The 25,225-nt window shown below is 38.7% G+C and overlaps 3 protein-coding genes and 1 long non-coding RNA gene across 6 annotated transcripts in view; 1 reads left to right on the top strand and 3 right to left on the bottom strand.

The window, feature by feature from the left end:
- The first annotated feature begins 11 nt into the window (after positions 1–11).
- Positions 12–11,169, top strand: Arr1 (Arrestin 1). The gene is made up of 8 exons (XM_053748091.2): positions 12–172; positions 1,174–1,364; positions 1,740–1,918; positions 2,342–2,477; positions 4,605–4,762; positions 5,294–5,437; positions 8,820–8,949; positions 10,750–11,169. The coding sequence occupies exons 1-8, from the start codon at positions 64–66 to the stop codon at positions 10,846–10,848; spliced, it is 1,146 nt and encodes a 381-aa protein (XP_053604066.1). The 5' UTR covers positions 12–63; the 3' UTR covers positions 10,849–11,169.
- Positions 11,170–11,245: 76 nt separating this feature from the next.
- Positions 11,246–19,052, bottom strand: LOC128671644 (uncharacterized). The gene is made up of 2 exons (XR_008404869.1): positions 18,796–19,052; positions 11,246–11,356 (listed from the first exon to the last, which is right to left on the bottom strand). It is a non-coding gene; the product is annotated as an uncharacterized LOC128671644 (long non-coding RNA).
- Positions 11,404–18,789, bottom strand: LOC128671463 (uncharacterized). The gene is made up of 2 exons (XM_053747960.1): positions 18,348–18,789; positions 11,404–13,379 (listed from the first exon to the last, which is right to left on the bottom strand). The coding sequence occupies exons 1-2, from the start codon at positions 18,353–18,355 to the stop codon at positions 11,615–11,617; spliced, it is 1,773 nt and encodes a 590-aa protein (XP_053603935.1). The 5' UTR covers positions 18,356–18,789; the 3' UTR covers positions 11,404–11,614.
- Positions 19,053–19,545: 493 nt separating the features above from the next.
- The window catches only part of side-II (sidestep II), a 458,967-nt gene continuing 453,287 nt past the window's right edge, over positions 19,546–25,225 (bottom strand). For all 3 annotated transcript variants that reach the window (XM_053747702.1, XM_053747619.1, XM_053747784.2), the window contains one exon: positions 19,546–21,845. In XM_053747702.1, the coding sequence (XP_053603677.1) occupies positions 21,678–21,845 (168 nt within the window). In that variant the 3' untranslated portion in view covers positions 19,546–21,677. The remainder of the gene's footprint in view (positions 21,846–25,225) is intronic.

Raw genomic sequence — 25,225 nt, 5'->3', positions numbered from 1 at the left:
AACACGGGCACTCGGCGGAACCAAGTCTGTGTCATTGGCTAGTCAATAGGAACTAACTTCAAGATGGTGTACAACTTCAAAGTGTTCAAAAAGTGCGCCCCCAATGGCAAGCTGACCCTGTACATGGGGAAGCGGGACTTTGTCGACCACATCTCATACGTCGAACCCATAGGTTGGTTAATTTGTTTGTGATCTGTGGAGTGGTGATCTATTTTGTAATCATTTCCTCCCACAACATCATTTTGCTACCTACCTATTACTATTTGTAGAAGTTGAGAAAACCAAGAGTTTGAGATATTGTTCACGTTCCCTCCCACTAAGTTCATCGAGACAAGACAGGTTACTTGCAATTCGTTTTCATCGCTGTTGATTCGATGATATTATTGGGATGATAAGTACTATGGCAAAGAATTATATTTTTTTGAAATTCCGAGCAAAACCAATGTGTCAACGTCCGCGCACCTACCAATACTGGCCAGCTCGCATCATCCATCACGGCGGCGCTTCATTACTCCGCGCCGACAAGCCGCCGCCGGCAGCGGTGACCGATGGGGCTTCTTATTGTTACCTGTAGACTGCAGACATGGCCGATCCCATTTTGATAACTCTTCTTAACTGAATCTGAGCTACTTAAGTATTTGTTGATTTAAATGAAATAAAACTAAATGTCATTTTTGACACAAGCACACATTAGGTACAAGAGAGATCTTATTGCATTCAACGTGTAACAAAAAAATCAAATCTGTGCAGTAAACCGTTGAGGAGTTCCCACGTCTCTGGTCATGCTTATCATAATAATGCACTGTCCTCGAAACTACAAAATTTCAGCTCAATCGGTTGAAGATTCAATCAAAAGCTGCTTCAATTGCCGAGATTGCAAGTTAAATAAAAGCTTTTAAAATCAAAACGAACGAATATAATTTTCGTTACGAACGTGCGGGAGATAGTTACTTCACTTAGTTCACTTATTTTTGTGAATAGTTAATTAGGCTCAGAATGTATTGCTTTTCCATATAGGTACTTAAGATTACCTATCTCTGCATTGCGCATATCACAATCTGTGTCTGTCTGTTTCAGCGGGTACGTATGGTATCTAATAAGTTAATTTGCCTTTCCTCCATCTTATGTCATGTTGTGGAATTAAATTTTGATTGAAAAATTAAAATCAAATAGATGGCGTAATACTATTGGACGAGGAGTACGTGCGCGGGCGCAAGGTGTTCGGGCAGGTGGTGTGCACGTTCCGCTATGGGCGCGAGGAGGACGAGGTGATGGGACTAAACTTCTACAAGGAGCTGTTCCTGGCTTCCGAGCAGATCTACCCCGCGCCAGAGAAGAGGAAGTACGATCTGTCCAGGACGCAGGTCTGACTTCACCGTAATTACTATTGTATAAGTTATATGTGAAATATTGTTTTACTGGGCTAATTATGGACAAAGCTAGTAGCAGAAGCAGTAGAAAGTAAAAAATAATTGAGTTTAAACTTTCGTGTCACATTATTCGTCACAAATATTTATTTACTAGAATACAGTACTAGTAAAAAATGTGGATTTTATGTCTGCGCTCCATTCAAGTCAATCTCGTGATAATCGGCTTCGATTCGACACCGTTGTATTGTGAATACATTAAGGAAAACTATAATACTTTCTAATTAATCTGTGTATATTATGGGAGTAATTTCCCCACTGCTGTGGTCCGGACAGCGTCCGCATTTATTAATTTGATGGTTGATGCGTCAGGAGAGGCTAATGAAGAAGTTGGGCTCGTCGGCGTTCCCGTTCCGGCTGACGGTGCCGGCGGGCGCGCCGGGGTCGGTGACGCTGCAGCCGGCGCTGGAGGACGAGGGCGAGCCGTGCGGCGTGCATTACTACGTCAAGCTATTCGTGGGAGACTCCGAGATTGACCGCTCGCACCGCAGGTACCACGTTGTCACGTCTAAATAAACTACTATTTTTTTCACCACCGAAAGAAAATTTCCTTTCATTCGTCTGTCCACTACGTGAAACAAACATATCTTCGAAAATGAAAAGTCGAGATCTTTTTGAAAATGGGAGTCATCCTACTTATATTATAAATGAGAAAGTTTGTGAAATCTAATGGACAGATTTTTATGAAATTTGGTACACGGGTAGAATATAACCTGGAATAACACGGTTATTTTATCCCGCAATTCCCACGTTGGCGGGGCGTTTTAAATATTTTAGAGGTGTAAGAGGTAACAGAAATTGCCCTGGTTCTGCAAACTGGCCTATGTTTGACGAATGCTTGTTTTATATTCTATTTTAGATCTAGTCTAGACCATAAAATCGCGCAGGCAGATAATTGACCAAAATGTGTTCAGGAGTACGGTGGCGCTGGGCATCCGCAAGGTGCAGTACGCGCCGGCCAAGGCGGGCCCGCAGCCGTGCACCACCGTGCGCAAGGACTTCGTGCTCTCGCCCGGGCAGCTGGAGCTGGAGCTCACGCTGGATAAACAGGTAGGACTATTATTCGTAGGGTGGGACGTTCTCTTACTCTCAGTGCTGCGGCAGCCTAGTGGCTCGAGAAAATAAAGATTCGGTGTTGTATATATTGGGCAATTACCTTCCTGCGATCCTTGCGTGTTCCCGGTTGCTTTCGGGGCAGAGACGCCGCAAATGCCGTTGCTAAAAAATAAACCTAAAAATTTTGAAGATACTGTGTGGCTGTGATTTTTTGGGAAATGGGATTGGGAATGCTATTATTGCCTATCAGCTGCTAAGGCTTCCTTAGTCGCTTCGTGCGAATCAGCGAAAGTATGTGGAGTGACCCTAGGGTAGGGTGGAGTGATTCTAGGGTAGAATTACATGCCTGCCTATGCCTATACACGGGCGCGGGTCAACAACCACCGTTACAACACGTAAGAGTTAATACCTCGTCGGTCTTCCGATGCGAATAGCTCAAGGTAGCTTTTATCTTTTAGATATGACAAAAGCATATGACCGGGTTCTGTACAACATATTACTGGATAAATTGTACGGAGTTGGTATTAGAGGAACGGCGCACAAGTGGTTTACTTCATATCTAACAAACAGGAAACAATTTGTTGAAATTGAACATTATAATTACAACACAAACATAATCGAAAACGTCCGTTCTGACTGTGTGCCGATGAACTCCTCGATCCCCCAAGGAAGCGTGCTCGGATGTCTTCTATTTCTTTTATACATCAACGACCTCCCAAAAATAATAAAAGAGCATTGTGTCTTGTTCGCCGACGACATCTCAATCCTAACATCAACAACTAGAAATAATGGGAACCTTCATAAACACCTAACAGAAATCCTTACAAAGACGACAGACTGGTTGAGTGATCACAATCTGGAAGTTAACTACTCCAAAACCAAATTAATGGTCTTCCACCCACACCAAAAAACACCATTAAACTTAGAATTTAAGTTCAATGGGATAGACTTGGAAGTAGTAAACACATTCACTCTGTTGGGAATGGAGATAGACAGGCACGTAAACTGGAAACAACACATTCAAAAACTGTGTGCGAAATTATCCAAGTTTGCATATGCTCTCAGAGAGATAAAAAAAACTACAGACATAGAAACAGCACTTACCACCTACTATGCTTACGCCTACTCATGGCTTAGCTATGGCACGATTCTATGGGGAAACAGTACCGACTGGGCTAGTGCTTTTACGCTACAAAAAAGACTGGTTCGAAATATAGCTAATATTAAACAAAAGGATAGTTGTAAACCTCACTTCCAAAAACTAAAAATCCTAACCTTACCGTGTATATACATTTTAGAAATATGTAAATTCGTCCGAAAACATCCATACTTTTTTGTAAAAAGAAAAGATATACCCACAAAATACACATCTCGACATCAAAACAGATTACAACTTCCCATATCACGCCTTCGACTTCATTCGACGAGCCCTCTAGTAATGTCTATAAAATTATATAATAAACTTCCAGAAACCATAAGAGACATAGAAAGCTATGCAGTTTTTTTAAAACATGTTAAAGAATTTTTGAACAACAAGTGCTACTATTCTATAAAGGAATACTTAGATGACAATGATAAATATTTTAAAAAATAAGACCTATTACTTAATTGAACACACACACATTTAAAAAAAAAATCTATTATGCATAATAAATTAATTAGTTAATTATTAATAATATAATTTAATATATCAAAATATATTCAATATCTTAATAATTATAATTTAAATATTTGACATAAAACTAATACCCCTATAATAAAAAAACAGAAATCTATCAATAAAATTAATAAAGCACGCATATATATGATTAGTTTTTATAACATAATGGCCCTTCTCTCATTGCAGCGCCCGTCAGGGCCCTTAATTGATTCTAATTCTATGAAAACACCTGTATTACATTAAGGACGCAATAAATGATTTGATTTGATTTGATTTGATTATCTAATTCGCTTTATTGGTTTGTTTCACTTGCTGGTATTTGCTTGCTGGTATCTTCTCAAGAGTTACTCTATTTATGGTGTTAAAAAGCTTAAGCCGCTTGTCTATAACAATGTCTGAATACTACATTTAGCCGATATCGTATTCAATGACGACAGCATCATTTTGGTGTCTGTCCCCAGCTGTACATGCACGGAGAGACAGTGGCGGTTAACATGTGCATCCGCAACAACAGCAACAAGGTGGTGAAGAAGATCAAGGCCAGCATCTGCCAGGGCGTGGACGTCGTGCTGTTCCAGAGCGGCCAGTACCGGAACGTCGTCGCGTGTATCGAGACACAGTATGTTTTTGCCCTTAATCTTCTTCTTCGTGTGTCGACTTGGCTAAATTTGTGAGGATCAATATGACACCATCGACAGAACATCAGGTGCATAGCATATGCAGGTAGGGCAGGACAATAAGTGTGTCTTTGTTTTGAGGAGAAACACAACATTGGCAGGCTGTCAGAGCCATAGCACCAAATTTTCATGTCGGCGAAGGTACGTAACGTGTTCCTGTGTAACTAATTTATTTATCGAGTGGTTTATAAAGTTGTCAGATCAGATTTTGAAAATCGAATGATAGAGTTCATAATATGCATCGAACTCGGGAGGCGTAGATCTAAGAGAATTATAAATGTAATTCCTTTTGAATTCGTAGACGATCCGTATATCTGGCCACTGTTGGACTCGATTCATCGGAACAAGGTGCTTATGATATATGTCTGCCTTGGAACGCGGCTCGATTGCTGCGTCGTCCGACGCGTAGAGCAATGGAGCCGGGATCTAAACTGGTGTCTGATTGAGATGATATAAAAGTGTGTGTGCTGCAGGGACGGCTGCCCGCTGCAGCCCGGCTCGAGTCTGCAGAAGGTGCTGCACCTGACGCCCTCGCTCTCCGCCAACCGCGACAAGCGCGGCATCGCCCTCGACGGACAGCTCAAGCGTACCGATACTACGCTCGCCTCCACCACGCTGTGAGTAAATCTCTATTTCTCTCCTATCAGCATGTTTCTTGTTGCATTTCCGCAAAACTCAAGGTCAGCGAAAAAAATAATTTTGAAATATTAAAGATTATTGAATGAATGTTGTAGATATGAATGTTGAAGATGTGAAAGTTGTTTATCAGCTAGATAGCTGATAGCCTACAAATAAATCAAAACACGGATCCCTTTAGGATCACTCGCTCTCGTCTGTATGTCCGTCCGTCAGTCACACGCAATTTGCTCCGGATCTACTACACCAAAATTTTGCAAACCCTATTGTGTTATTTAGGTATATCAAATTCAAAAAGGGATCATTATGAGGAGCTCAGATATAGATTTGTTATTATTGTAAAATAAACTCTTTCGAAGTTATTCATGAAAAAAGGTGAAAATTGTCCATTACTTATGTACTTATTAATTGAAGATAAATTGGATATAGTGGTGATGTGTTGGTACTGATGGTGCACTAGCACTGTAACAAATTTTAAAACCACTAGGTTTTAAAATTTGTTACGATTGATATGATTGATGAAATGGATAATGTACATTACATTACCTTACATTCTCAACAAAATATACTAAAATTGAAAAGAAATTACACACCATTACAAAAAGCAAGTACTTAAAAGTGGTCAAAAAGCAGAGTATGCGCGTAGTAATTGTCGAGGCGAGGCGATTTTTTAATCGTCGAGCAGTTGTTAACAAATTACAAATATTAACTTAACATTCCTATATTTCACACAATTTTGTCTACAGAGTACCTATATTATATTATACTAGCTGCGCAAAATTTTGGGATAAAAAGTACCCTATGTGTTATTCCAGGTTATCCCGTGAACTTATCAAATTTCATAACAATCCATCCAGTAGATTTTGCGTGACAGAGTAACAAACAAAGAACAGTTTGTCAGGATGTCTAACATCCATGGAATTAATAGGTAGGTACTCTAAGTTGATCCTAAATCCATGGAGACATCATCAAATACCATGGTATTAGTAGGTATTGTACAACTAAATCCATTTCAAATACTCATAAACTTTCGCATTCAGATTTCGAATTTCGGTAGTAAGATTGGCGGCTGGCAAGTGGCAACACTTCACCTTACTTGTCAGTTTAATTTGTTATTGTTACGTACATCATTTGTACCTAATGTAAATAAATAATAAAAGTGCATAAATCTCTGAAAAACAAGTTAAAATAACATAATGAATTCAGTGAAGGTGTTTTTAGGTGTTTACTTAAGTGAGCAATATTTATTAAGTGTATGTTTTCGAGAAATAGTGATGAAAGTTGACGTTTGTTGGTTAGGTGCATTTGTTTTTACTAGGTACCTACCTACCTAATGTTTTTACAACTCAAGAAAGTGCGCACCCTTTCGTATACCCTAACCCAACTTTTACAAAGGTAATAATATTTTTTTATTACATTATTAAGCCTTGAACACTTATCTCGTTTTGTTGCACACTTACTTTCACAACTTTCGATAAAAGTTGATTATAATATTTTTTAGGTAGGTAGGTAGTTCGTCTATAAGGTTAGGTCGGTAGGTATTGCTGGTTCGAAATTTAAAACAAACTGTTTTTTTTCTCCTTGCACTGCTTACTAGTTCCTTCTTTTGGAAAAGGAGAGGAATGAACAGCATTTTGTCACTATATTAATAAATATAAATACTCAGTTAAAAGTCAGATAGTAAAAGACCTAGTGGTTGGATATTTCTGCCATTCTAGTTGGTTACTATACTACCCTATTGTATAGTGGTTATTTAAATTTGACCACCATGATTTACAGTTTGGATATTTCTGCCAATCTAGTGAGAGGTATTTAGATATTTTTTTTTATTAATTTCAAAAATTACTAGGATCATGTACCTATTCATGCAACATTACTAAATTCAAAATATACTATGAGTGATACATACAGCGAGTAGCTTGTCACAAAATAAGACAAGTTAAAATACTTTTCTTATTTTGTAATTCAGTAATAGCTTATTTTGTCATTTTACCTGTCTAACTAATATAGAATACCAATTTAATTTATTAATAAATTGACTTACTTTCTAATTTGTTTTTACATTGAAGATTGAGTTGATCACTCAGTGATAGTGCAATGTCATGAACAATAATTTATCGAATGGCACTATGATTAACATACAATGAATGTACTACGATACAAAGGGACTAGAGACTGTACACACTAATATATGACCCTATCTCTTCTTAGTTCCTGTCAATGTTTAAAAAACCTTGTGCTGTAAATGCTGGAAACAGTTCAACTCTTTAAAACTAAGTGATTACACTGATACAGCCTTATGTAATAAAGACTTATTATTTTTCTCCATCAATCAGTTGGTTCAAGTTAGAACTTCTTTTGTTGGGACCCAAAGTGATAAGTATTGGATTAGAATTGTAAATCCATTAAAATTGAGTTTCAAGAGTAATCCAACTGAATTAATAAAAAAATCAGAAATACATTCTGATTTTTTTATTAATTCAGCTGGCTTACTGATCCAACATTTATCACTTTGGGTCCCAACAAAAGAAGTTCCAACTATACATAAAAGGAGTACTAATTTTTGACTATTTTCAATGATTTATTGAATTGTTAATTTGTTCACTTAGTTTTAATTAATTATTAATCTATATATATATATATATATATCACTCACTCAACCACTCACGTATCACGAAATATCGAAAACTACTGAGCATTTCGAAATTCCATCGCTAAGGGGGTGAAATAGGGGTTGCCAGTTTGTATGAAACTTCGTCATTTTTGAAGTAGGACACATGACATTTTTAATTTAAATTCCTAATTGGTAAAAAATAATGCATAAATTAGATTTTGAAAATTATATTCCTATAGGGGTTGCAATTGCAAGTTTGTGTGAAACTCGTCATTTTTGAAGCGCTAATCGTAGCGGGAAACGGGGAATTGAACTAAGATGACAAAAAAGAAATACGAATTTGAATCATAGTGATAAATAAATTTTACCAGTCTTAGAGAACGCGATAAAAGAATAACTGTTTTACTTTGATTCCTTTTAAGAAATGAAATTTAGACGTGCGAAGCTGCGGGTAAAAGCTAGAATACATTATAAGATATTTGTCATTGAATGTCTTTTTAGAAAAGGCTTCGGTAAGTTTGTTGCGCTGCATCTTATTCAACTGCGCTTGGAATTTGGATCATCCTAATAATCTAATCGTGTGAATAACAATTTTATATTATCATAGTTAACTATACGTAATATACTTGAACAATTACTTCTTTATTTGTAAAATGTTGATAAGCATAGATACTACGTTAACATGAGTGCTACTATTATAGTTATTTAGTGAGTTGTGTTGTAAGTTTCCGATTGATGCGTATGTCCAGATTGCTGGATCCCGAGCAGCGCGACGCGTTCGGCATCGTGGTGAGCTACAGCGCCAAGGTCAAGCTGTACCTCGGCGCGCTCAGCGGCGAGCTGGTCGCTGAGCTGCCCTTCATCCTCATGCACCCCAAGGTAATATTCTAGACTAATGTTTTAACAGTAGATTGTTAGCCAAAGTTCGAAAGGAATCCCCACGTACGAAGTATTTAGACAAAGATAGACTTATCTCTCTCATCTTTTGTTCTTTGTTGAGTTCGGGGTTGTGAAGCCGTGAATCCCGGGGTCATTGTAAAAAATCCTTAAAATTTTAAAGATTCTGCTGTGGTTTTACAACTGGTCGCCTGCCTGACAACCTTCTTTGAGAATGCTATTTATTGTCTATCAAGTACCTAGAGAGGCTATGTGTCCCTTATTCGCCTCGTACGACAACCACGAGAGGATTATGGAGTTGTTCTATATTTTCATCTAAATACAATATTAGTTTATTAACTTCGCAGTGAGTCAACCTATTTAAATCCCGAATATTTTTTCTAAATTATAATTAAAATATGGAATACAGACACGGCTCCGGAGTAGGCTACACCCTAGGGTAACCAACGACTGGATGCACATAGGTCTATGCAGCGAAGCTACTTCAGTTTTTAGCCAAAACATATAAAAAACCCTGTTGTATCCTTGTTTATTATACTTGACAAAATGTAACCGATTTGGCTAAAAGTCTGGTTTTTCGTTACATAACACATTCAACTTTGCTGCGGTAATAGGGTAGTCATAAAATGTACTTATAATTGTTTCTTAGGGGAACCCCCGATGTGTGTTCGAGTCGTCAGTGTGAGGGGAGCATTTCTTAGAAATCACAAAATCTATCGTAGCCAAGTCTTGAGATTTGCGTTTTAAAAGGTCTGAAAAAATAACTTTTTTTAAAATATCATCGTTACTTCCAATGCTTGCTACATTTTTTCATAAGAAATGTTTTGGGATATATGTTTTTTTCCAAAAAATAAACAAGCGAAAATGTATAACATTTTCGAAAAATTGGTAATTTCTTTACTCAATGGTAGAGTGCGATTAGTTTGGTCAATTGATTTTGCTGTGGTTGGAGGACTAATTGATCAAGTGAAGTCTGGTTAGCTGTGGTCAATGGTATTTTTAATGAATAAAAAAAAGCAGCCAGCGTAAAAAAAGCTGCCAAGTGCGAGTCGGACTCGCCAATGAAGGGTTCCGTAGCAGCAAGTAACATAACATACAAGTTCTTGTTGATCGATTTTTGTTATTTGCGTTGATGAATCGTAAACCGCAATTTACCTTTCATAATCGTAAACCGCAATTTACCTTTCATGAATGAAAGGTAAATTGCGGTTTACGATTTATGACGTATAAGAAAAAACTACTTACTAGATCTCGTTCAAACCAATTTTCGGTGGAAGTTCACATAGTAATGTACATCATATATTATTTTGAGTTTTATCATTATCTCATTTTAGAAGTTTCAGGGGGGGTCAAAGTTGTAAAATGTGTCCCACATTTAACTTTGGAAGTGTCTCTCGCGCAAACTATTCAGTTTAGAAAAAAAATGATATTAGAAACCTTTTTGAGTTTTTAATTTTTTTAGTTTCAGTTCTAAGTATGAGACGTAGGGAAGTAGGGGCCCCCAAAATTTATTGCTTTTTTATTATTTTTGTGTAAAATCTTAATGCGGTTCACAGAATACATCTACACCAAGTCGGAAAAAAGAGGCTGTGACATACGGACGGACGCACGGACGGAACCCTAAAAACGTCGTCTTGAATTTTACACGTACACGTCCAGATGTTATTAGTTCCAAGCACGACTTTTGTGGTTCCAATTAAGATCTAGCTGTTAGCTGACTGTTGACTGTTCGGCCCTTCATGTTTTCTCTTTGTATCGTTACCGTTCTGTTACCATTGTCAGGAGGGCCGCGGCAAGCTGGTGACGGCGGACAGCCAGGCCGACGTGGAGCTGTTCCGGCAGGACACCGTGCTGCACCAGGAGAGCGTCGAGGTCTACTAGCCTCCTGACACATCGAGCAGGTAGTATACATGTATCTCTATTTGATCTAGCCGCCAGTGGTGGGGTTAATAAATAGCATGTCTTATAGTGTTTATTATGTAATTTGATTCCGAATCGGTATTGCATTGATCAAATATAGAAAGAAACACATTCCACGCCAAAAAATGTCGTATTGCAAAATCATTGTTTCTGGTTGTACGAGGACTGAGTTTATAAAAGGAATGTGCTTTTTTGTTAGGATATTTTTTTAAACACTTTATTGGATATATGAATTTAATTTTTATTGTCAACTGTGCGTGTGATAATATATTATTACTTCAACCACAAGGTGTTTTATTTTAGCTCTTATTTCCGTGAGTTATTGTTGAAATTATATTAAATAGATCGACTGTTCAGAGTTATTTTGAAATAGTGTTGTCGCGAGGACATTTTTTGATTTTGTGGATCTCGTTCTGTATTTGATCGATGCTATTATGGGTATTATTGTTATTCATGTATCGCTACTCCACTGTGAGTTAAGTTTACTGCAGCCGAAGACTTTAAAAAAAACCAAAATTTATTTAACTAATTTATTAAATGAAATAAAATTACAACATAAAACTAAAATGAAGTCTAATGGTCGATGTTAGAACCAAAAGTGAGTATTGCGCGATGTGTCGCGCAATTCCCGGATTTGAAGGCACGTTGCGCTGACTCGGCGGCACGTGTAGGCGACTGTCGTCACGCGGTGCATCCAGGCCGGCGCTTGCGCTGCACTTTACATGTATTAGCTGCGCGTAACGCCTCCCCCCGCAGATCGGCAACTATCCGTAGGTCTTACTGTGGATATTGCCGGAATGTTGCTGATGTCGATTTTCACATCTTTAGGCTTGATGTCTTGGATACGGGAATAATGTCCATCGGGATAATCAGCCTTCGGGATATCTTCATCCTTTGATTTTGAACTTCTGCGACGGAGTTTCCAGTATAATGTCAGGATGAGGGCGAATATGAATGTTCCAAATAATAACGTATATGAAGGTATAGTGGTATGGTAGAGGCTGCTCAGATCGTTTTTCTGTAATGTCGCAGGATGCTGTAGCGATATCTTAGCGTTCGTCTCATGTAGATGTTCTAAATTGATGGAGTTTAGTCTTACAGTTGGCTGAAGCTTTGATGTGGCGAGCTCCTCAGTTGGTAGTTCCGCTATTTGTACAGCGTGTCCTTTAATACGATTCTGAACGTTTGAGATAACAAAGTCCAACGTTTTCAACATACAACTAGGCGGGACGGACACTAGATAGGTTCCTTGGAGATTCTTGTAATACTCTTGTCTACAGGATATATGTAGTCTGGTTGTGGTTGGCAGGCTGATAGTATAGTGTTGATCGTCTAGCTTCTCGAGGGCTGAGCTGGTAAGGTTTGCATGAATGAATTGACAAGATGAACTGATTGACTGGTCCATGATGAGATGCTGGATACAATCTTCATTGTCTCGAATCTTTTGTTGCAGCTCTTCTTTGCATATGTACCAAGTGTTGACCTTCGGACATTCTGTCGCTATGTACATAGAATCAGTTTCCTGAATTGCTACATAGGGCTGGATAGGGACAAGTATTTGATTTTGTTTATTAGGAGCGATGGATAACTTGTAAAGTGTATAGGTGAGAGGGGAAGCAATCGGTACCATGAAAACTATAGCTAATTTATTACCTACATAATATGATCCCGTCTTAATTATCTCATAATATTCCCTTAAATCAATGTTAATTATCTGCTCTTCAGAATAGAGCTGTCTTAATCTACTTATAGTACTATTTAACGTGCTAATATTAATCATATAGTGAGCTGTAGTTTTACTTTGAATGAAGGCTACCATATTTTCGAGATTATGGATCTCTTCATATAAATTATCCGTATTGTCTGATATAATAATAAGATATTGAGCTAGATGGGCATACTTAATCATATCATAATCTCTACTTGCATCTGAATTTAAAATATGATCAATGGAATTAGCTAACCTATTCTGATTTTTGACTATACTGTCTAGTACTATTGAGTGTTTAGCTATCCATTCCTTCCCTAGACTTATGTGTTCATTTAGTTCAGTTTCTAATTGTTTTTCATTATTTTGTAGTACTTTAATTGCATTATCATACTTTATAGCGTCTGTGTAGTCGAGGTTACCCGAGACACTCTTAATAATTGAACCGAGACCATCTACTAAACCTCTCCTGCTACGGGTGTGTTGGAAGCTATGAATTTGTTCGAGTAACATTTCTATTTTATTATAAAGATGCGAGATGTGGGGTTCGTATAAAGAAGCCGTTTTATTATTAAGATCGGATCTAAATGAATCAATTTGGGATTTAACTGAGTTTATTGTTAGAGAAATCATGTCTAAGTCAATGTAGTACAGGAAGGAGTGGTAGTGAGTGATCATTTTAGTGGGTCCAAGTTTGAAAGGTAGGATACCTGGTCCATTGTCGAGGGTATTAAGCGTCACGTCTTGTGCCATGGTCAGATGAAGGGTGATGGTCAGGAGGATCCTGTAACAACGGGTTTATTTTAGGTGTTCGCTTGAGACGTGCTTTAGCAATGGGTCCCTTTTTCCTTTTTGTGTAAATATGTATAGGCAAGTCTGCCAAAACTACATCTTGTGTGAACCGGGGTGCTAATTTTTGCCTACTAGCTACGGGGTTACGAACGAATACTTGCTGGTCAGGGGTGTATTCTTTTTCAGGTTGTCTGTCTTTGTTCCTAGCCTCAGTAAGTTGGGTGCGATTATGAAGTGAAGTATCGTTCAGCATGTTATATACTTTGTTCATACGATGTTTGTGATCTAAGATATACTGTTGGAGAAGATGTTCATTCATATCTATGCTAACCGGGTCACGTGGGTCGAAATGACCTGTAATAACGTCGAGGGGCCTACATTTCGTGAAACTGTGTATGGAACTGTTGTATGCTAGCACAGCATATGGCATAAGATTTATAGCGGGTTCATTGCGTTGCTCTAATTTGAGAATTCGGAGATGCTCAAGGATGGTAGAATGAAACCGTTCAACTATTGCATTACTATTAGGATTGTGAGCCAAGGCTTTATGGTGTTCAATTTTGTGAAGTTTAGTAAATTCCGAGAACATCTGGTTCGTAAATTCAGGACCTTGGTCAGAAATTATAGTTATAGGGACGCCATGGTGTGTAAAGAATTTGATGAGGGCTTGTACTACACTTAGGGCCGTTCCGTCTCGGAGATGGTATGCTTGTGCGTATTTAGAGAATGCGTCAACCAAAGTTAAATATTTTTCGTTTTCAGTAGTGAACAGATCAATATGTAGTGTTTCAAAAGGTTTAGACGGGGGTGGTACTATAGCAAACCGTTGCTTTATGGGGTTGCGGTCATATTTTGCCATTCCGCAGATATTGCATTCATTTATGTATTTTGATATGTGTTCCTTCATTTTGGGCCAAAAATACTTTCGTGACAGTGCTAGATAGCACTCGTTGGTGCCACGATGGTTAGTTTTTCCTTCATGATAATTTCTAATTATATTTTGTTGTTGCAAGTATTCCTTAATGTTCTCTACTTCTACCTTGGTTAAGACAAGGTCCATAGCTGAGCTTTTAAAATTTTCTTGTATAATTGGGATAATTTTGTACATAGCTAAGGGGGGAATAATAATAATGCCTGTACGTACTTTGGGGTTGACGTATTCTTTAATTGCATTGATAGTGTCTATTTCAAGATTGGACTCTGATAACTGTATAGTTGTTTTAATATGAGATTCAAATGGTTTGCTAATAGCGGGGCGTCTTTTTATGTCGCCGACTACCATTAAACATATTTGTCTGTGAAATTTGTTGAGAGGGTCATCTGTGATCGGAATTTCTAAAATAGGGTGCTCTGCACTCGTATGTGCTGTAACTGTGGTGGATCGAGATAAGGATGGACATCTTTCTGACGGTTGCACGGCTATTGAACTAATCTCCTCATTGTGGATTTCCACACGGGACAGAGCATCTGCATTAAGATTAGTTTTACCCTGCTTATAGATAACGGTAAAGTTATATTCGCTTAACTTTAACCGCCACCTAGTCAATCTAGCATTAGGTTCCTTTAGACTCATTACCCATTGGAGGGGCTTGTGGTCAGTCACGATTTTAAACTTTCTACCAAATAAGTATGGGCGGAAATATTTGGTAGCCCAAACAATCGCTAACAACTCCTTTTCAATAGTACTATAGTTTGTCTCACTATCGTTCAGTGTTCTTGAAGCGTAGGCAATAGGCTTATCTGAACCTATAGGGCCTTGAGATAAGACTGCACCTATAGCCAGATTGGATGCGTCTGTAGTGAGAACAAACTCCCTGTTGAAATCGGGATATTGTAGTATTGGATCGTTGGTAAGAAGAATCTTACAACGTTCAAAGCAATTTATGTAGTCAGGGTTGTTAAGAGCAATTTTGGAACCTTTCTTAAGACACTGTGTCATGGGCTTAGTAATCCGGGCAAAATCGGGGATAAATTTTCTATAATAGCCAAGCAGACCAAGAAAACGTTTGATTTCTGTTGCTGTCTTGGGTATTGGGAATTTCTGGATAGCCTCGATTTTGTCGGGATTAGGCTTGATACCGTCTTTGCCAATGATATGACCAAGGTAAGATGTTTCCAATTTTAAAAATTCAGACTTATCCATCTGAATTTTAAAGTTGGATTCCCTTAATCTGGCAAATACTTTTTCCAGGTTCACCATGTGCTCCTGAAGTGATGTGCTAAAGACGATTATGTCATCCAAATAAACCAAGCAAATGGTGTTTTGCAGGTCTCTGAGCACATTGTCCATGACACGTTGGAACGTAGAGGGTGAATTTTTCAACCCCATGGGCATACGCAAAAATTCAAAATGCCCATGCTCTACGTTGAACGCTGTTTTAGGGACATCTTCAGGGCTCATTTCTACCTGATAGAATCCGCTTGCTAAATCCAAGGTTGTGAAGTAGTGGCAGTTACCAAGCTTATCCAACACATCCGTGATGTTTGGGATGGGGTACTTATCATCAATAGTTTTTTCATTTAGTTTTCTAAAATCCACTACTATACGCCACTTGGTTTTGCCGGAGGCATCCGTTTTTTTGGGCACTACCCAAATCGGAGAGCTCCATGCGGATTCTGATGGACGGATTATACCCTGTTCTAACATCTTTCCGATTTGCTGTTGTACCTCTTGCCTATGGATAAAAGGGTACCTATAGGTTTTCGTGTAAATAGGCACTTCGTCAGTAGTACGGATGTGATGTTTTATCTTATTCGTAAATGTGAGAGGCTCACCCTCTATATAAAAGACATCCGCATAACGAGAACAAAGATTCTGTAAATTAATACGTTCCTCATCATTAAGATGGTCGGTACGTAAACGAGAAAGGACTTGTTCCACTCGTGAAGAGTTTAATTGTCCATTGCCTATGCTATTTATATTGAAAGCCTCTGCGTTAATCGGCATATGCATTGAAAATATTAGATCATTATTAGTTGGATTACTGATCTCTATTATACCGCGATTTTTTTTTACAATAGTAACGCATTCATGTACTAAGCAATTTGATATAGTTTGTTCAGGAATTATTACTTCGCCGTCACATGTGTTAATTGGGACTTTAACTAATTTTGACGAGTTAGCTGGGATAATATCTTCGTACCAGTTACAGTTTCGCGAATTATACATATGTATGGGAGTAATTGAATTCTTTGTATTAAGTGTTTTCGTTTTTAGATCGATATTAGATTCCCATTTATCGAGTAGATCCAATCCTATCAAACCGTCAAAATAATCGTGAAATCTGTAAAGAAATAAGGTAATTTCGCCACTGTCTTTAATTTCAGGGAAGCATGGTAATGTAACTGAATAGTCACTGCGAGTGGTTGCATGTACGTTAGAAATTTCTAAAGGGTCATATGTCAAGGGTATGTTAGGGTAATATTTCTCTACACTCTCAGGACTAATAAAAGATTGATTAGCTCCTGTGTCTATAAGAAATTTTAATGGTGGGTCAGATATACTTATGTACGGGAGCTGTCGCTGAGTCAGTAGATTAACTTCTATTTTTGTTTGTCTGAAGGACTGCCTTTGTGAAAATCCTGCTGGTCATTGCCACACGAATTTTCAGCGATCTCACGGGGTTCATAGTAAGAGGGGTAGGTTTCTTCATTATTATCATAAGGGTTGTCTGTTTGCTCGTAATAGTCTAAGTCAGGGTTGGTCACGAAATAGGGTTGGTTATCGTATGAGTCATTATAGGGATCGTACTGATAGTCGTAGCACTCGTTAACATTCATTTCACGAGTTTTGAAATAGTTGGAGGGTGGTGGATTACCAAACCTCCTCCAGTCATGTCCAGATGGGGGTAGTGGTTTAGGCGCAAAGTGGCTAACACCACTCATAGGTCGCGGTGCGTTATTCGCATTTTGGGGTCGTTGGGGTAGAGCGAAGACATTGCTGCGAGGATTATAATTAGGAGGTGGAGCACCAAATATCTGCTGAGTGCGTGAAGGTCCGCGATATTGAATATTTTGATTACTAGGAGCACTAAAATTAGGTTTCCACATTATAGGTGCACGGGGTGCAAATTGCATAGGTTGTGGCTGTGGGCGAGAGGGCCCAGGCATATTAAAAGTAAACGGCTTATTATGCGAAATTTGTTGCGGTGGTGTATAACCTGAATTATTTTTACTAAGAAGCATATGGTGAGTTTTGCCTTCATTTCGCTGTTGCAGATACAAGGTGTTCATTTCCTCGTGAACAAATTCAAGCGCCTTCTCTATGGTTTCAGGCCTCATGCATCTTATACGCGATCCTAACGGATCTCTTAGACCGCGCAAATATGACTGTAAAGTAAGTTTCTTATACAATTCGCGTTTAGATTGTACGGTAGTCTGAATAGTTTCATGTAAGCTAACGTAAGTCATAATAGTGCTATAAAGATTTTGACATTTTTCAAAAAATTCTTGCGGGGTGCATGAGCCCTGAGTCAGGAGTGCAAGATCATTATAAAGTGAGGTTTCATCTCTCTGGTCAGCAAAATTATTGATCAGAGCGTTGCGGATACCTTGCCAGTTATCTGGTACACCATTAGAATTTATAAGGCGAGCGGCAGACCCAGTCACTTTATTTAAGATCCCGTTAATTAAGGCCGCATTTATAAGGGCATTATCTGATGAAATAAATTGTTCTACTAACTGATCACATAAGCCAATGAATCTCGTTAAAACATTTGGGTTACCATCAAATTCAGGCACCAGTCGAAGGGCCTTCCAAATATCATCTAGTTGTGCCATGTTAATTAACGAATTAAAACTATCACTACTTTCGTTTAAATTTAAATTTCTATGGAGGTCAATATCTCTACTCCTACTATTACTAAGGGTCCTCGATTGCCTCGGATGGAAAATCTTGGATAAATTAAATTATACAGGAAAATAAAGGAAAGCAACTCTAGAATGATTCTAAAGTACTCACATATACATATCTTGGTTTTTCTGCTGTATCAATGTTCGGATACACCTCCGGGCTGCAGATTCCGTAGATTCGACGATCTCGATGAGGGCTGGAATGCCAGTCAGTCACGCGGGACTCGAACCGGGATATAGCGGAAATCTTGTCGCGCACGAACTGACTCGAGATCCTACCGACTGCGCCAGTTAAGTTTACTGCAGCCGAAGACTTTAAAAAAAACCAAAATTTATTTAACTAATTTATTAAATGAAATAAAATTACAACATAAAACTAAAATGAAGTCTAATGGTCGATGTTAGAACCAAAAGTGAGTATTGCGCGATGTGTCGCGCAATTCCCGGATTTGAAGGCACGTTGCGCTGACTCGGCGGCACGTGTAGGCGACTGTCGTCACGCGGTGCATCCAGGCCGGCGCTTGCGCTGCACTTTACATGTATTAGCTGCGCGTAACGTGTGTATAAATATTGATCTCAATGTAAGTTATTTTAGAAATTTAATCAATGTAGTTTTCATTTTGATAAATTATAGTTTCTTGTTGATTTATTAAGTTTTAAATTACGTTACGAATTTTTAAATGTATGTCATATATACTAAGTACAGTATTTTATAATTATATAATTAGTTTTAAGTATAATAGATTATTTTCTACTATTTCCATAATTTAATATTATAGAACCAATGCTCATATCGTTAACATCTGTAGTGTCAGTATCTAATAAATTGTTGAAATAGAATATTGGGTTTATTTTTATTGATCATAGGAATTTATTTGCCGATTTCAATTTTATTCCGTTAACGTGGTGGTGTTTGCTTACCCTCGGAAGCATTCCGGGAAAACTAACACGAAGTAGCAAATAACCGTTGCAATTATTCTGAGGCAATGAAATTCACTAGCTCGAGCAGTTAAATAGTTCGCAAGGAATCAATTCATATTGACTGACTGATGACCTTCAACAACGTGGCAAACATTCTACTTGTAATTATTTTGAGGAATGAACAATTAACAACTTTCCTTAAATTGAGAATTTCTTAATTTCTCGAACGTTCTTAATTGCTCGATTTAGCATTTAATAACGTCGTTCTTGTGGGTAGAGTAGCCTTCATTTACATCTTTCCTCTGCCATTGATTTTACTTCCCATTGCGATAAGTACGAACAAATTGTCTTTTGTGTCGGACAAACAACAAAACAAAACCAGTACTTCCAAGACAACCTTTAATCTCATCCAAAATAAACGTCAACAGTAGGGCGAACTCTTTGAGTTGATTTAAACTTTATAATAACAAATCACCTCTCTTACAAAGTAATTACCTAATAATATTTATCTACAAGTTCATAAATATGTCAGTCTGTTGAACTAAACGCTGAGAAATAATTGATATAGGAGTTGATACGCCTCGTTCGCCTCGCGCCTCGCGTCGCCTCGCCTCGGCTCGCCACACCACCGCGAGGGCCTCATGTCTCACAAGCTCTTGGAACGGAAGTCCTTTGACGTAATGAAGGGATGCCCAAGAGTTATTACAGTACTTTTTTAATCTTTTTATCTTGTGCTTTTTAGTTACCATTTACAATCGGATTTTCTATACAGAATTAGCCAAATTATTTAAATGCTGTATAATAAAACAATTCATAAATTCAAGGTATCAAAGCTACTTGAAGATAATTAGTGGCTGTTGCGATATTATCATAAACGACGTGGAGAGATACAAACATCGTCAAATATGTGCTGACATATTGGTCATTATCCGGGATTGGACACATTTGTGCGATTAGTGTATGGTATGATTGACTGTGAGTGAGGCGACGCGGTGACGGTAGGCTGGGTGCGGCCGACTGCGACTCACTTCAAATCAAACTTTTTATTTCACATATTATAAAATGATTAAATGCTCCAGATTCCATCTGTGGTTTTGATTTGGTTGTGACTTTAAAATTATCCCGTCGTAACCCTTGGTGGTGTGGTGGGAGTTAAAAGGTAACCGGAAAAGGTACCACCCCCGTTATGTTTTCTATACTATATATTTTCTTTACTATGTGTAAGTATATATAGATATTCAAAATTAACAGTAGTTATGAATTCAATAGACTATACGCGCGCCGCAGTCGCCTGCCCCCTCATAGCCACTAAGCCGATTAAAACCTTAAGAGTCAAGTACAAACATTATTTACATAGATTTATCCGATTTGTACAAGTAACGATGAATCCGTTTACCTATTGCTTATCTATAGTAGATTCGACTAGAGACTGGTAGACATGTAAAAAAGTGGCAAAGACTCAGTTCTTAAACTACTATTTACATCACAGAGTTCATTAAAATAAAATTACAGATGTTGTCTCCCACTTGGGAGACGCATCGGGACCCCCGACGTCGTAGCGTCGTAGCCTCGTGGCAAGCGCTACGAAGTGTCGTGGTACTACTACCTAGTTTATTTTGTAAGAATACGATTAGTTTGAATTGTAATATTTCTTTATAGAATTTACTAATAAATAAGTAGGTATGTATTTTTACAAGAAAGCCTCGAAGATTTTAAAGAACCAAATTGTATAATTATTAGTTTCTCTTCGTCTTACTTGATTTAGTTCAGTTGAAGCTTATGTTAGTAAATGCCTAATCGTGTTAACAGTATTATTCCCTTATTTTTTTAAGTAATAAATAATTCGGCGCTTCGGAGTCGGGGGTCACCACGCATGCGCACGCCGAGCGGCGCCGACGCTACCTACCTACACATTTACACGGACATCTCCACAAATGTACAACGGCACAATCGCTCTGCTGCTCGCCTCGCTGCTCGGGAGCGCTAGACTCACCAAAATATGTGAACAATGATTTGTAACCAACATTACGATGCGGTGAGAAAAAGTTTTTGACGAGTTATCTTTTGAAAATCAGTTTGAAAAGGAACTATGCACAAACACCAGTTACGCTAGTGTAATATTGTCAAACAAATATATGGAACATAGCGCCGAGGGATGTGTAAACTAGAGTGGGTATTAGATCCAGTTTGTCTGCTCACTTGCCCGAAAGTGTTCACGACGATGTCGTTGAAGCTATTATAATTGATATGTAGAAATGTTATAGTCATTCTGATATGTGAAAATGTTTCTACAGACCTCGAACATTGACATATAAAAATTAGTTTTTAATTCCATAGTTTTTATCCGTCAATCGGTAATAAATATCTTATGTTTGTTTTAATGAAAAGAGATAACGATTTTATCGATTATATAAAATATGGCGTCGTCAACAAAAATAATTCAAACTGCGTCGATCAGTATTTCGTAGATGTCACGATGGCGGGGCGCGCAGGAGGCGTGGTGCTCATTACGTAGCGACTAGACGCAGGACTCGGGGATCCGGTGGTCGAGCAGCTTCTCCTTGATGGCGTCGACGTTGAGGTCGGCGGCGCGCAGCGACGCGCTGGCGCTGCGGCCCAGCGCCGCGCCGCCCGCCTCGCGCGCGCGCGCGCCCCACGTCCACGACGCGCCCGGACCGTTGCACGCCTGCACACACAAATACGAGTATACAACACTCCATATCGTAATTATACCGAATTTGTGATTTATGGTCTTCAAATTGTGCCCCGAAACATAAGGAATAACTAGTATATATAGTAAGTATATGAAGTGGGTATTCCACGAGCCAGTCGTATTGGTAGTTACTTGCGATGGAAGACAATCTTGGGCGTAATAAATACACAAACACGCGTACAAATACAAGAACAACTAGCATGGTGTGTGCATTATCAAACTTCAATGACGAATGAAAGTGGAAAGGAACGATTTCAACATCCGCAATAAACTTTCATCAGTGACTCATATTTTGCGATACTTTTTTTTTCAAACAACTGCATTGAAGTTACCTACTGATAATCCTTTTCTTCTAACTAGGGCTGCACGTACAGTGTAATTCAAAACGTGCAAGCTCACCGATTCCCCGCTAGAAATACCTTTTTAATGGATACTTTACGGCGACGCGCGATCGGGTCGACGCCGGTCTCTATAAAATATTTCATAGGCGGACATCCCTTTTATACTCATTCGGTCTCAGAAGACGAGCCGCCCGTAAAAGCCGCCTCGAGCCACATAAAGTCCGCAAGTCGTGTCCAAACGAACTACGAGTTAGCACGATTTTATCTACTTAAACTTCGTCGTTTATTTTATGTGGCGATCGAGTCAATGCGGAGAGTCGTGGAGGGAGAATGGGCGATATCTTTACGACGCGATCTCAATAACCGTCTTTATGTCATCTGGCACACAGCATGATATTTGTGGTGTAGTGGGTCCCGCGGGAGCGCAGTCCGCACTATCGCGGCTGACGGCTCAGACGACGTGATAACGCGGCGCACGTCGTCAATCTCGCACACTGCTCCGCAGATGTCTTCTTTATACTACTGCTATTTTATGTTGAACTAAGTAGCATAGGACGTTCCAGTTAAAGTCTAGATTAATTTGGGTACTTGGAAAGAATTATTAAAATTAATACCTTTGTTTGATTCACGCTAAACCAACTCAATAAATTAAATTAAAATCTCCAATTCTGCTCACACATCTTCGTTGTTATCGTAGGTAAATGGTTCTCCATTTACCAAAATTCGTTGAAGTATGTCGATTTTGTGAAGAAGATTGTTACAAAGACACGTAATAAATTAGCTTCAGGTAAAGGAACCCACGTGCAAAGTGATTAACAGGATTTCTTTAGATCCGCCGACAAGGCAGAATTAAAATTCAACTCGTTCGTTACTTTATCGGTTCGTAACCGAGTTAAATGAACTTCCATGTTTCTATTTGATGAGGACTTCTCAAAGCAAATTCGGAGCGAAGTTTCATGCAAATAAGATAAAGTTTGATGTCAGAAGATCTCGAAATATTTTAAACTTGGCAGTTCGGTGCGGTTTTATGTTGGTAAATATTTCAATTGAGGCGATACCGAACTTAGTGTGTGAACTAGCGGCCGCAATCGAAACTTCGCGAATTAAAGGATGCGGAGCGGAGCGGTGCGGAGAGCGGGAAGAGGAGCGGAGCGGTGCGGAGAGCGGGAAGAGGAGCGGAGTGCGGCGAAATAATGCGCGGCCCCGTGCTGCCAAGATTTGCTTTATCAATTATAACTTTAAAGCGTTCTTGAGATGGAGGTGAAGTCAATGGTAATTATCGTTAATTATAAATGCGAAAGTTTTTAAGATGCTAGGTGTGGGATCTCCCACCCGCTGGTGGTTGTGTCGTATATTGCATTTGCTATAGGTACTGGATGTGAACAACTACGATAGGTACTTCGTTACCGTTTCCTCGGCATGATGTTAAAATACGTATATAATAATACGTAATAGCTATAGCTTTATAGCTGGGCTACTTTGATAAGCTGTGTTGCTATAATGCTAAGCTACGAAGATGCGCCGCTGCTGCACAGTGTTTCGTTCTTTACCATAAAGCGAAATTTGGGGAGTGTATTTATTTTGTGTATGAGCTCGCATCCATTGCCCACAGCTGTAGCACAACTCCTTTTCACTCATCCTTAGCACATATACATTGCAAATGAAAGATGGAAAGAAATCAGAATAGAAGACAGAATCGAAAAAAGAGAGCTTAACAGAACCCGTTTCCACCGGTGCTGGGCTAAGTGAATCAATAAATGTTTCAAAACCTACCAGATGTAAGCTAAGCTACGTTGCTACGTATCCGTAGCAATGTAGCTTAGCTTACATCTTCGTTAACATTTAACACTTCGTGGATCCACGTAACTTATGATTTGTGCGTTCAATTTTAAGCAAACTATCATGGCCAAGGATAATTCACGCACGACGCTTATTGTTCACTAGATCACACATTCTGGCACTAAATAGCAGCTGCGTCCCTAATAATTCTTCTATCGTATTCGATTTTCTCAATCTTCGTCGCAGTGATTTAGACTCCAATCTGCTATTGAAAAATTTGTCATTTTTCTCCGATTTAAAGAAATTGTAATTCTAAAAACATCGTGATTTGTTTTCGCTCAGGTTTTCTTTACATTTTGAGTTTCCATTTTCATGTAGCAATTTCGAGATACGCCTAATATCTTTAATTCTTGTTATTACTTTATGTGGGTTTCATATTCTAGAAACTTCGGGTCTATATTTGTGGTTTTTTTTCTGTAATCGTTTTTGTGAGATTATGTATAGTTTGGTATTCTTATTACCTATTTCTTTATATTAAATACAGTATTTTATAGTCATATGAATCAGACATCAAAGACGCTTTCAGAAATTTTCTTTAGAAAATCCGATGCGAAGCAGTGTCAGTGTTCGACACGTCGCGCGTCTCTCGCCTCGTCGTTAACCTCGCTTTGGACTCGAGATGTATATGCGAAACGAATCGATGCTTATAATGTTATCGTTCGACAGGAAATTACTTTCAATGGACAAAAAAGGCCGGAAGTGCTGGCACAAGCGAAATTGTCTCCCGGCGATAAATTCACCTTTCATGCTCGATTTTTCACTAGCTATATAAAACATCGGCTATTGTCTTCGGGGTTGTAATAAGGGAGGGTTTAATTAAGTCCCGCGATAGTTATATCAGGCTCTTTTGTCGTCACCTCCAGCGATGCTCTCGTTTGAATTAGTTTTAATTTGACGTTATCGCGCGGGACAGCGGCGCCGCTAATTTGAGATGCGGCGATAGCGGACACAACACGCGGATTATGTCAGAGTCTAATTAGGTATTCTAACTAATTGGACGGACTATGTAATGAATAGCGAAGTTGTTGAGACACTTGATGTATTAGGTTCGTTCTACCGGCCTTTGGTAACAGCTGTCGATTGGATTGATCGCTGTATCAACGTTGTTACGAAAGGTGGATAACAGATATATTCAAGTGATATTCTGATCAGAACGAAATTTAGAGATTCGAA

This window comes from Plodia interpunctella, chromosome 1 (assembly GCF_027563975.2).
Source record: "Plodia interpunctella isolate USDA-ARS_2022_Savannah chromosome 1, ilPloInte3.2, whole genome shotgun sequence".
NCBI classification, from domain to species: Eukaryota; Metazoa; Arthropoda; class Insecta; order Lepidoptera; family Pyralidae; genus Plodia; species Plodia interpunctella.
Note: the sequence above shows the minus strand (reverse complement) of the source record. Positions and strands in the feature narration are given on the sequence as shown.

Coding starts and splice junctions, on each gene's coding strand:
- Arr1 (XM_053748091.2), top strand. CDS start 64: ATGGTGTACAACTTCAAAGTGTTCAAAAAGTGCGCCCCCAATGGCAAG. Junction 2,478..4,604: donor AGCTCACGCTGGATAAACAG/GTAGGACTATTA, acceptor GTCTGTCCCCAG/CTGTACATGCACGGAGAGAC. Junction 5,438..8,819: donor ACGCTCGCCTCCACCACGCT/GTGAGTAAATCT, acceptor GCGTATGTCCAG/ATTGCTGGATCCCGAGCAGC.